Source organism: Brugia malayi (assembly GCF_000002995.4).
Source record: "Brugia malayi strain FR3 genome assembly, contig: Bm_v4_Chr3_scaffold_001, whole genome shotgun sequence".
Lineage (NCBI taxonomy): Eukaryota > Metazoa > Nematoda > Chromadorea > Rhabditida > Onchocercidae > Brugia > Brugia malayi.
Genome location: NW_025062477.1, coordinates 2,370,873 through 2,384,270, shown reverse-complemented (window position 1 = coordinate 2,384,270; position 13,398 = coordinate 2,370,873). Strand labels below are relative to the sequence as shown.

Here is a 13,398-nt window from a genome sequence, read left to right as displayed (position 1 = left end):
TCTTCAATAGGAGTTCAATTTATTTTTTATCATTACATTTGTAATTTTACATAAACTTCAGGGTATATCAAAGTTTGTTTTTCCTCTTTCGCTTTCTCTCTCTCTCTCTCTCTCTTTCGCTTTTCTGTTCTTCATGAAAAGGAATTCTCTTGATTTTTGAATATTAAATGGACAAAACAAAAAATATGCAAAATGAATTTTTGAAAAATTGTACTTTCATAGCAATTTATAAAGAGAATGAAACCGGAAAGAGTATTAACCGGAAAGAGTATTAATTACAGTGATATGTACATAATTCGCTTTTGTCACATTGTTTTAATCTTTGTCACATAATTACTTAAAAGATCGAAATAATGAAATCTTCCTGTTTTATCATATAAGCAACAAATATAAAGTGCTAATAATATTTTTGAAAAGAAAAAATATACATAGAATTTATAAAATTTGCATGAGGAAATGAAGTATTTAAAGTTTGTTCATTAATTACACAGTAATGTGGAATAAAACACAGGTAGAAATATACAGGTGGGACAAATATAGAATAGAATACAGGTAGAGTAAAATAGAGAGAGTGTGGGAGAATAAAATTATGGTAGGAAAAAATTTGGATAGAATATAGGTAGAATAAAATAGAGATAGCATACATAGGTGGAAAGAATATAGGTGGAATAAAGTATAGATAAAATAGAGATAGCATACATAGGTGGAAAGAATATAGGTGGAATAAAGTATAGATAAAATAGAGATAGCATACATAGGTGGAAAGAATATAGGTGGAATATAGATAAAATAGAGATAGCATACATAGGTGGAAAGAATATAGGTGGAATAAAGTATAGATAAAATAGAGGTAGATGTATAGAATAGAATAGAAGCAGGTGGGACAAAAATATAGAATAGAATACAGGTAGAGTATAGGTAGAATATGGATGAGACATATGGATAAAACAAGATATAGGTAGAGAAAAATAGAGAAAAATGAAGATAGAAAAAAATTTATGACAGTTGACATGTATGTGAATAGTTCAAGAAGAATATCTGTGACAAATTCGTTGACAAGATTAGGTACAGAGAAATGTGATCTAACTTATAAATATGTGACATATTCGGATTAGTTGAATTAGCTATGTTAAACTTCGTTCCTGATATATTTATTACGATTAATCTTGCATCCGGTATAATCCATTGCAATTCTGGAATGCTACAAATGATTGTTCCTGAAAAAGAATCGGATAATCGGTAAATGTTAAAAAAGAAAAATATGGCTGAGAGTAGCAAATTAGGAGAGAATTTAATCTTTCTGATTTAAAACTGCATTATAAGGATGAATGATATGGAATTTTTTTTTTCTAAATTTTTTCTAAATTTGCAAATTTCTAAATTTTCAAATAATAAATGATTGATCTAAAGTAATAATTACTTTAAAGCAATAACTTAAGAATAATAGCATTGCTCTCCATTTTATTTTTATATTAAATGTGAAGATTTCCCGTTGGTTAATTAATTAGCTTTTATAATCTAATAGAAAAAATATAGAAAGTATGTGTTATAATTTCATAAATGCCTTCCATTTTCTAAATTTTTTTCATTTACTAACTTATACCAATTAAGTATAATAGAATTGTTCTCTCATCAATGAATACGCTTTCGCTTTTTGTTCATTAATTAATTAAAATATAATTTAGTCGTTTAAATCAATCCTGCATAACACTTAATTACACTTTTACAAATATTCTTTAGAAGCATGTAAGGATCAAAATATTTCCATTAAAATAACGTGCAATTGCCCAAACCTTACGTAACGCTTCTACGTTACGTGAATAATATATTCCTTACGTTTTTTTTTTTTTTTAATGTATTTGCAAGTAATTTATGAAAAAATTCAAACCGTTCGATTTAATTAATTACTTCATTTTCATTTTAAACAAATAAAAATAGTATTTGATCCGTTAAATCTGAAAAAAAAAAAATGAACAAAATTTACATTTATAAAATGAGTTAAACATAGTTTGTTTTGTTTATTTCACTTCTTAGATATATAAATATCAAAAAATAAATTAATTCGATTGAATGAAATATGAACTAAAATATTTAATTCTCATTACTGCAAAAATAGTAGCAAAAATGAAATTTAAAATGAAATAAAAAAGTGAAATTCCTTGTTTAATTCAATTTATCGGTAAAGTATTATATGCTATTATGAATTTAATTCATTATTTCACCAATATCATTTAAATTCAATTAATTTAAAAATTTATCAAACAATAGCAAAATGTTATTGTTATCACATTAAACATTTAAAAAAAAAAACATGTATGTGAAATGTTTATTATAACTATGATACTTTGCTAAATTTAAGAATTTATTATCCTCCAAGAATCACTTTATAATAAAAAAAACTTACAATTACTTCATGAAACAATGATTCAAAAAAGTATTAAAAAATTAAGTTTGAACTAGAGAACAAAAAAAGACGTGACATACACGTGATATACGTAATATCTAAACAAAAAGATTGCAAAAGTTGTAATCAGTTCAGAAGTTGTAATCAGTTCAAAAGTTGTAATCAGTAATAATCTTGTCAGATACTGAAAATTTCATACTATTTAAAATATCCAAAGAAATATTTCACAAACAAATAATTAAAGTTAAACTAATAAATATTTAAAAATTAATTACCACTCAGAAATACCGAAATTCGAAATTCTAGACAAGTGATAATTAATTAGGGTAAACAATTTATAAGTAAATGTAATTGTCAATAACATGAATAAATAGTATGCAACAATTTAAATAAATTAAAAAAAATGTTCCAAGTACAGATTAATTAAAAAATTTTTCAGTTTAGGACTGTTAATAAACCTAAAATAATACTTTGAAAATTATCAGTAAATAAAATTTGTAAGAAATAATGTTTTATATGATGAACTAGTAAAATATTTATTACAGATCGAAACATTTAGATATTAAATGATCAAATAAAATTATTTACTTGATCATTTATATATGAAATATTTAGATGGAAGTATTTTTAGATTAACTAAACATAAGTTCAATTCATTTTAGTTTGCACTCCTTAAAAATATTTGACTGGAAATTATAATGAAAATGATCTAATTGATTATACAAATATTATGATGGCGCTAAAAGTCTTATCATAATTGCTAAATCAATTACTGTTAATTCTTGTAACTCTTCACAAAATTTTTGATTTTTTTATCAATTGATAGTGCTTCCTTACTTTTCAATTAAAAGTCAATAATGTTAATAAAATGCGCAAATTACCTATATTTTATATTTTGCTTGATTTTTTTTTTTTTTTTTAATCCACGAAATTAATAATTTTTCTTTTCATTTAATAATGCTCAATACTTCAATAAACCTTCTCAATAATCCCTTTTTTATTTTAGAATTTAGTAATTTATTTAAATTAATAATTCCATTTTAATAATTCTCGTCAGTATTATTGCAAATCATTTCTTTACTTTGCTACATTCCGGTTTTTTAACTTTTTCAGACAATATCAAAAAAAATGAATAACTATAAAAAAGAGAACTCCTAATAAAACTCTCATTGAAAGGAATATTCCAGAGATTAGATCATATTAATCAGAATAAGAATTCCTAATAAAACTTATCATAAGGTAACAATCGTAAAAAGTACAAAAATACTGTTAACGTGATAAGAACGTATTGTTATTACATAATCAAATATTGTGTAAATAATATTTACATTTCATTTTTCAAAAAAATTCTCTCTCTCTCTCTCCCTCTCTCTTTCAAAATACTATTAAAACATATGAAATACTTATGAGATTAGAATTTTTCCTGGTATCAAATTTCGACACTTTTCTATATCAGTAAATAATTAAAAACATATCAAATTTTTGTATCAGATTAAAATAAATTCAAGAAATGAAATTGCTATGGTACTCAATTTAATTAGATCTATCTACGATTGCTAAAGTATAAATCAAAGTTGAATAGCTGTTGTCAACAACTGATATCATTTCTGATAAAGGAATTATAAGTAATAAAAAAGAAATAATTAGCTTTTAATCTACTTACTTTATTTTATTGCTTTTACTAAAACTTCTTCCGTTTTATTTTTGTAACATTTTTATTGTTCAAGCTAATAAACAAACAATTTTATCGATTAGCTAATTAACAGTTTTATCGTTGTTTTAATTTCTAAAATAATATTTTATTCTAAAATAAAATTGCTATCAAAATTATTTCAATTATTAAGCACATGCAACGATAGTTTTCGTATCATTTTATTTTCACAAATGTCAAATGATTGTGTTCAATAGATGTGACACCGAGACAATGAGACATTCAAATGTTAAGTAATGATAATAATATCATTTGAAATGAGAAATATTCATATTATTATCTATGCATTAAATTAATTTAAACCGCTTTACAATCCTTTTTTTTTGCAAAAATTAGTGATTTTAGTTAGAAAAAAAATGAATTAAAGATCAATGAATGATTTGATAAATTCCAATCAAATAAATCTAATCCAAATGAAATAATAATGTTTACTAAAGTGATAAGATATCAATTGAAAAAAACAATATTTCAAATAAGTAAATCTATCATTTAGAAATTTGATGCATTTTGTTTATTTTCAATATGATTTCTAACATTAAACTGTAAAAAATCCTAATAAATTTTTTCTCCAAAAAAAAAAAAAAAAAAAATGTTCGACGATAATTTTTTTCATTTTTCACACACTGATAACTTTGTAAAAACAAATACTGCAAATCGAAATAATCAAAAGAGAAATAATGTCAAATTTTAAAAACTGTCCGGAAAACACTTTCCGGTTTGGCAAATATACATACATATTTTTAATATATTTATAGTATACAATATTTTATCTCTTCTTTTTATCTTGTTACACATTTTAACATTATTATCATTAAATATTAGTTTTACAGTGAAAATTTTTAAATAAATAATTCAATAATTATTGTCGATGTTATTTGTTTGTTTACTACAAATGTTGTTGACAAATTTTTAGTATATTATTAAATTATTATGATAAAGATAAGAGTACATTTGCTATGTCGACTTGCAACATAGCACAATGGTTAATATGAATGAATTGAAATAAACCATTCCTTCCTTCCATGCAAATTTAAGTTTATTATTTACCCGAAGTTATTTACCCTTTCGCTGAGACTTACATTTTAATCTTTCTCTCCTTCGACTCTTCGAGCACACCATGACGATATTTGTGAGATTATAACCTGCACATGATGTCATGAAATGAAATTTTATTCACAAATATCGGACATTCAATATTGCAAGTGAAGATGGTGATAAGTGTGATAGGTTATCATAAATAATTTTTAATCTTTCAGCTTTTGAAAAATTCACTATTTTCAAAAAAAAAAAAAAGGAAAAGAGGAAAAGAAAAACAGTTTTTATCAAATTGATAAGATTGAAACAGATCAAAAATTGAATTCAATGATTGCATTAAAATTTGAAAAATACCACTCGTAAAATAGACATTAAATAAAATTTTATTACGTAAAAAGTTAGCTTAACATAGCATAACATATGTATCATATGATGAGCTAAAAATATAAATAGCACCGTTTTTTATCAAATTTTTTCAAAACTAATTTTTGTAATAAGTTTTTCTTTTTTTTTTTTTTAATTTACTATCAATAAAATATTTTATTATCTCATAGATGCATAAATTAATAAATAATTCTCATACAAATATATACATATATGTAAATATGAAATATCAATTTGTTTGTTTATCAACACTGATTGTCATAATCGTTTCTCATTTAATTTTAAATTTCTACAAGCATTAGTTACTAGTTATCCCTTTGCTATCGTTGTTGTTGTTGCGGTTGCTGTTGTTGTTGTTGTTGTGGTTGTGATTGTCGTTGTTGTCGCCTAGTTACTGGATCTGATTGAATCCTGTTGTTAACTAATTCAAGGTCATTTCACATTTCTCTCTCTCCCGCTCTCTCTCTCCCTCTCTCTCCCTTTCTCTTCATCATCTATTAACCTCCTTATCTGTTCATTTCGTTTCCTTTTTTCTTTTTAATTCTTTTATTAATTTCAACAATTCATTTAAGGTTCATTTCATTTTTCGACATTCACTGTTCCCAATACAATTCATTCTCTCTCCTTTTCTTTTCTTTTTTTTTTTTTTTGTTTAATTTTAAATGTTTTTACCTTCTTTCTTTGCCTTCATTTTTTAATAACATTTTTTGTATCCAATTATACTTTTTATATGTAATTTTATTAGGTTACTATTCATTTTTCTCTTTTTTTTTTCTCAATTTCTTTACACAATCATTCAACGATGTCATTTCTTCCATCGAAATATTTCTTAAAATTTTTCAATCAATATTTGTTATTATTTTATTATTATCCGTTTGGAAATAAATAAACAAAGAAAATTGATAAAAATGATCATTGATCATATTTTTGAAATGAAAATAAAATTAGATGAAAAAAAAAACATTAATATTAGCTGTTTCATTTTCAATTTATTATTCATTAAATCATTAATGATAAGTAATTTATTCAAATTGATCATCGATTCTTTTTTTTAATGATTAGAATAATCCAAAAGCAATTTTTACTAATATTATTTGTTTAATTTGCATAAAATTGATACAATTAAATAAGAATAGAAATTTTCAGTAGTAGTATTTAATAGCTAACAAAAATTTTATCTTTATTTACCATTCTACTTACTGATAATTGATAACAATTTATAGCTTAGAGCTAGAAAAAAAGAAAGAAAGAAATTGAATTGAATTAGCCTTTTAGCAATTATTTTGAAGAGTGTATTTTTATGAAAATACAAATAATCAAACAATTTTCTTTTTTAAAATCATAAAGAATTTCAATACATTTTGTTATGTAACAAAAACAGTGAGAGAAATGATACAGAGAAAAAGAGAGGGAGAGAGAGAGAGGAAAAGAGGAGAAAAGGGAAAGAGAGCGGAGGAGGAAGATAAAAAGGGAAAGGAAGCCATGCTGAAATGTTTGTTTCATTTTAAGTTTAGTATTTATTTCCATCGATTTTTTTTTTTTTATTATACATCAAACAACAATTAGTAAATAGAAGTAAGTATTAACAGTAATGGCAAACTAATTAATTAATTAATTAATATTATCAATGAGAATTTTTGTTTATCTTTTAATCTCAAACTTTTTTCTTTTTATCCGTTTGCATATTTTTATATAATTTATTATTATTTTATATTTATACTATATTATCGAGAGATTTATACTATCGAATAGACTTGTTCCTGATTCTACTCTTGATTCCAATCCTATTCCTGATTTTGATCCTAATCAAACAAATTTTTTCAAAATGAAAAAAGAAAAAATATTCCTCAATTATTTCTTGCAATAAATCGCTTCTAACTCTTATCCTATCAATTAGATTTTGATAAAAGGCGAAAAAAAAAAGAAAAGGAAGAAATTATATGATGGAACGATATGATAATGATAACAATGATAACAATGATAATAATGATATGAAAGAAATCAGTTCCTTTACTTTTTCCTGTAATGCAATGTGATTGATGGATGAATGGGATGGATGAACGGGACAGAAAGATGTTTGTTATGTTACATTTTCTTCCAACTATTCAAAAATTATTCATCCAAAACTGTTCATGCATCATTTCATATTTATTGTTTGACAGAGAGGGAGAGAGAAAGAGAGAGGGAGTGAGAGGGAGAGAGAGGTAGAAAGGTGACATTTGATGACATTATAGGATGATTTTCCAATTCATCAATTCACTTCTGATAAAAATTTTCATATATTTTTTTTGATAAAAAGAAAAATTGTTGCAAACAAAAAAAGCATTCCATTCAATTCTTTGCTTATACAATATGTAATTGGTTTCAAAAATAAGTTATTTTTTATTTTGTTCTATTAATCACTACAGATATCTTTAAAAGATTATGCATCATTTATTATTTATTTCTTAGTTATACTTCTTCATTTATCACTGATCAATTATTACTCCATTTATCAATTATGCTTTCTTTACAATTTATCATCCACTGATAGCTGTTATTCTGGTAATGAAAATTCCGTAACTCCATGGATTGATTTATTCATCATTGAAATTGTAAAAATGACCAACAATGAATGAAGGAAACAAATTTTAGATGGTCATCTAATATTCAAATGACCACATGGCATAATGATAGTATTGCTGCATTGACCGCCGAATAAATTTATATTACACAAATGGAAGAAATGACCAGTTTTTAAAGATAGGAAAGGAATAGAAATTGATGAGATAGAATAAAATAGAATGGATTAATAGTATAAAATAGAAGAGAATAGGATAGAATGGAATAAAAGATAACGGAATAGAATATATAGAATAGAAGAGAATAGAGTAGAAATAGAAGATAAGAATAAAAAAAAAATGAGAATAGAATAGAATAAAATGAATAGGAATAGAAAAGCTAATATAAGATGATGAGAAATTGATTTAATAATAAATCATTTTGTTCACATGAAGAAGAGGAGGAAGAAGAAGAAGAAGAAAGAGGAACTAACAAATGAACAAATTGATATAGAAAGGTATGTTAGTATGGTGGATAGATTGTTTCTGTGTCAAACCTCTCATCAAAATTCTCTCTGTTTTCTGGGGCAGTCAGTTGTAACACTGGTAGTTTCACATATTTCTTCTAAAAACTTCACCAATCAAATCTCTTCTTCATGTACTTCATTTAAACACTCAATCAATTATTGATTTTTTTTTAATGAAATGATAATTTCAAATGTGTTAATAATATGGAAAATTATAATTAGCTTAAGTTTTGGATAGTTTTCTCATATCTTAAATTCTAAAATGCATTACAATTTAAAATTTAAATGACGATTTCAACTTTTTTCCTCTTTTCTATGATCATTTCATCGGGTTTTTTTTTTTTTTTTTTTGATTAAGCATAAAGCTTTGTAAAGAGGCGAAAAGTTATTTGATTAATTATTTGTAAATGTAATTATTTTGATTGAAAAAGCAAATTAAGATTTAAGTTAAAACTTACATGAAGTTTTTGATGATTTCTCATGTTTTGGACTGTTTTGTTATACTTTTATTTAAATTATTGTATCATATTATGCAATTAATTTTTTTTTTTTTTTTTGTTTGTTATTGCGGCATAAAGCTAATCTAATGATAATTGGCAAATTTTAAATCGTTTTCTTTTAAGGTAAGAAATGGAACGCTTAAAGAAATTTTGGAATGATATTGTTGGCAATGAAGTTGATTATTCTCAATTTGAAACGAGGTACGGTTAACATTTCAATATTTTATATTAGTAAATTTCAAAAAAATAGAATTTCTTTTTCTTTTTTTTTTTTTTTAAGGAGATTTATGTGTTGACGAGGAACAATTTCATTTTCCACTTCCTCTTCTCAATTTTTCTTTTTTTTTTTTTTTTTTTTTTTTTTTTGAGAGAGAAAATTTAAAAATGCAACAAATTTTGAGGAGTACTAAGCATCATTAGGATTACGGCATTGTCCGGAAAGTGAAACAATTTAAGGGCAATTCGAGAAAAGTGCTTATTCAAAAATGCGGAAAACACGTAATACACGGAAAGATATTGAAAATTCAGGAATGGTGATACGGATATTATTGTTTTCCGTGAGAAATCTTCTAAGTTTATGCTGTTTGGAACCAATATTCATGTCGTACTGGGTGCAACAATTGCAGCAACAATTGGTTTAATGGTGACAATCACATTTTGTATTATTTATACATTTTATCATCAACGAGGACAAGGAAGGAATTACTTCATCGATCATCTTGAACTAGGCCAGTTTTATAAAAACACATCTTTACTCTTTTCTTTTTTTTTTTTTTTTGGTAATTTAAAATTTAATTTGATAGTTTAAGAATTTAATATGGCAGTTTAAAAATTTGATTTGATAATTTAAATTTCAATAGAACAAAAAAAATTTGGCGAATGAGAAAATTACAGATTTTCTTTGATTTCTCTTATTTATAAAAAAAAAAAAAAAGAAAAAATAAAATTTGTTGTTAAAATATCTATTATTTTCACTGAATTCAATTAAACATTTGATAAATAGACAATATGTCAAAGTTTCGTTTCGTCTTTTTTTTTTTTTTTTAATTTTTTTTTTTTTTTTTTTTTTTAATTTTTTTTTTCTAATGATGCCTTTGACAGGAAAAGCAGTATGAAATGTGATGAAGTCAAATAAGTTAAAATATATTGATTGGTTTATATCAAATGAAAATTTTAAAGAATTTTGCAATTTCTCTTTGAAAAAAAAATGTCGAAGTTTCCTTTTTTTTTTTTTTTTAAATTATCAATTATTAATTTTAGTAGATTTGATATTTGCACTATTCTTCGGTTTACCTTGCCACTATTTACTATTTTACGGGATTCATCGAGAAAACAAAAGGTACTTAACACCATTTCTTATCTTCTATTGCACCAATTTTGTTCTCAATGTTATTTTTTCATCAATCACCGTTGTTGCAACCATAATGGATGCACGACAATTACTTCATGGCCAAGTTTTTTATGATTTTGGTTGGATTGCTTTCCAGGTAAGCTAATTTATGTTTATTAGTTATAAATTAATGCTAATTACTTGTCAATTTATTCGAAAAAATTGTTTAAAATGCTTCAAACAAAAATGTTTCATTTCATATAGCAATGATTAATATCTGATATTTATTTGCCATTTAAAAAGAAAAAAGAAAAACGCAGTTAATTAGTGGTATATATCAAAATATAATTTACTAAATTGATTACAGCTTGGTTTCACAGTAGCTCAAGGTTTTGCTATTTATTTGGTATTACGATGTAAAAAATATTTGAACGCTAAAGAACATTGGAAAAAAATTTCAAATCAAGTAAACATTTGCTAATATAATCATTATCACAATAATTATCATGATTATCACATTATGATTATTCATCGATATTGCTATAAATGAATAGTTCTATCAAATTTTTAAAATATCAAGAATTTTTTTTAAAAAATTATGCTCCTCAAGAATGTATGAAATATTTTTCTACCATAATTTAATTTAAATTTTTCTATCATCATAATTTAACCAGAGTTCTACAGTAATATTCGTTGTATAGTAATTATTTAATTAATTATCTTTAAGAGTGCCTACATCGTCTGTATTCTTTACTATCACTTTGCTCTCATCGCCATCTGTTAATTTTGAACTGAAAATAATTTGATTTCAACAGTGCGTAAAATCGCAAATGAAATTCCATTAACTATTCTTTAAATCAAAAGTCATTTTCATCGAATTATTACATTAAAATTCAAGAAGATTCTATCAGTTTAATCTTTCTATATTCATTTTATCAAATCGAATTTAAGAATTTATCAAAAAATTATCTTAGCTTTCAAAAAATATAAAACAATATAAATGATTTCATTTTATTAAATTACCACTCGTCTAACATTAATTTTAACATAGAAATTTAAAGTGAATGATCATATTTGTGTTAAAATGAATGAATCTTATTCTAAATTACTAATTTTAACATTATATTCAAATGAAATATTATTTCACAAAAAATATTTCTTGAAAATTCAAAAAATAAATAATTTAAAAATAAGAGTTTTTTTTTTTTTTGCTAAATTATAGCTTGTTAGATGATTAGATAATGATAAATTGATTTTTTAGGGAACAAATAATACGGATCATTCGATCATTGCTGATGGTGTCGTTGCGGATTCATCTGTTCTTGGTATTTGAAAAAAAAAAAAAAAATATTTGAAAAGCATCCTGCAATGACATTTATTTGTTTCGTTAATTTCGTTTTCATAATAAATGTGGCACAATTAATCTTTTTGAAAATTTAAAGGAAAGATGAAGAGAATTAAATAAATGTAAACAGTGTATTTGATATTGGCTAACTGATCCAAACAATAAAAAAAGCTCTTTTTTTTTTTCAATTAAATAAACACTTTGTTAATACTTCCAAAAATTTTAAAATGTGAACATAAAGCATAAAATTAAATTTAAATGTATGAATGAATGAATGAATAAACAAAAACAATAAAAGTAACACTATTTTATATTGCATTGTTAATAACTTCAATCAAGTAAGACTTATTCGTACAATAATAATATCTTTTCTTAGATTTGCTTAGAGTTTTTTCTTTTTTTTTTTTTCTTTTTGAAATTATCTTGGTTTTCAAAACAATCAAATTTTTAGAAAGTTCATTAGACATGTAATTTTTAGTTTGAATAGGTATTAATTTTTACAGAAAAATAAAAAGCAAATATAATAAATTGAAATGATATAAAAAACAAAAAAACCATTTATCAAGTACTATTCTTCCTGGAAAAAGAAAAATTAATGAAAAATGAAAGGATTATATAATTTTATAATTCTGCTTTTCAATTCTTTTCCATATTTTAAGTTAATTGTCAGTTCTCAATTCAAAGAAAATATCAGAAATTTTTAGCATTTCAAAATTAGTATTCTAATAATAAATTAAAAATTCCAATCCTCAATTTAAATTAAACTTTAGTTGTTTCTAGAAATTTTCATTTAGTAATTTGTGAGTTGTAACTGAGCTGCTCTTTTCGATTTATTTCGTCAAAATAAATATTTTCAAACAGATATTTGTAATCTTTAACCATCTTTTCTTTTTATTTATTAAAATTTTCATTTCTTATAAAATAACTTTTCAAACATAAATTGAAAAATTCAGATTTTCCTGTGTTAAATATCGTAAAATTACTTTTTTTCTAAATTTCAGTATATGGTTTAAAATTATATCAAATAATTATGGTAATTGTTTTTCTAAATTTCAATATATGGTTTAAAATTATATCAAATAATTATGGTAATTGGATTAAACATTTTTTTTTAATGGCCAAAAAACTAAACTTATTTTAATGTTAAAGAGAGATAAGCTCCGCTTCTTCCAGCAAAATTATTCCTAAAAAATTAATCTGTCAAAACTACTTGCACTTAAAATTATTCATTCGGTTACTTTATGAGGAAAGCTAATTAGTGAAAAATAAAAAAAAAAGTTCAAATTATCTCGAATGATCTGAAAAAAAAATTTTGATTAAAGGAACAAAAGCAATTACGGATCGATGAAAGAGAAATAATTTAAATTTTTTGTAAATGTTTATGGATTGTATTTATCTTCCGATCTCGATCAGTTGTAAAAAAAAAAAAAAAAGAAAAGAAAAGAAAAAAAATGTGAAAATACAGATTTAGCTAAATGGTGAGAATATGAGCAGCTGTTCATTAATTTTAGCTGAAATTGATATATAATTCTAAATGATGAGAAAACTGGAAAGAAAGAAACTGTTATTCAGGTTTACCGGATGACTCATATATCATTAAACATTATCGTTTTAAGCAATTG

General features: G+C 23.6%; 1 protein-coding gene across 2 annotated transcripts; it reads left to right on the top strand.

The window, feature by feature from the left end:
- Nucleotides 1-9,231: 9,231 nt before the first annotated feature.
- Bm1858 (Uncharacterized protein) lies at nucleotides 9,232-11,764 on the top strand (the record flags this gene model as incomplete). Of its 2 annotated transcripts, XM_043079765.1 has the most annotated exons (5): nucleotides 9,232-9,302; nucleotides 9,630-9,829; nucleotides 10,362-10,588; nucleotides 10,799-10,897; nucleotides 11,693-11,764. In XM_043079765.1, the coding sequence occupies 5 exons, from the start codon at nucleotides 9,232-9,234 to the stop codon at nucleotides 11,762-11,764; spliced, it is 669 nt and encodes a 222-aa protein (XP_042935699.1). The 2 variants fall into 2 exon arrangements, with proteins under 2 accessions (XP_042935699.1, XP_042935700.1); XM_043079766.1 differs by lacking the exon at nucleotides 9,232-9,302 and having other exon boundaries at nucleotides 9,679-9,829.
- Nucleotides 11,765-13,398: the final 1,634 nt, after the last annotated feature.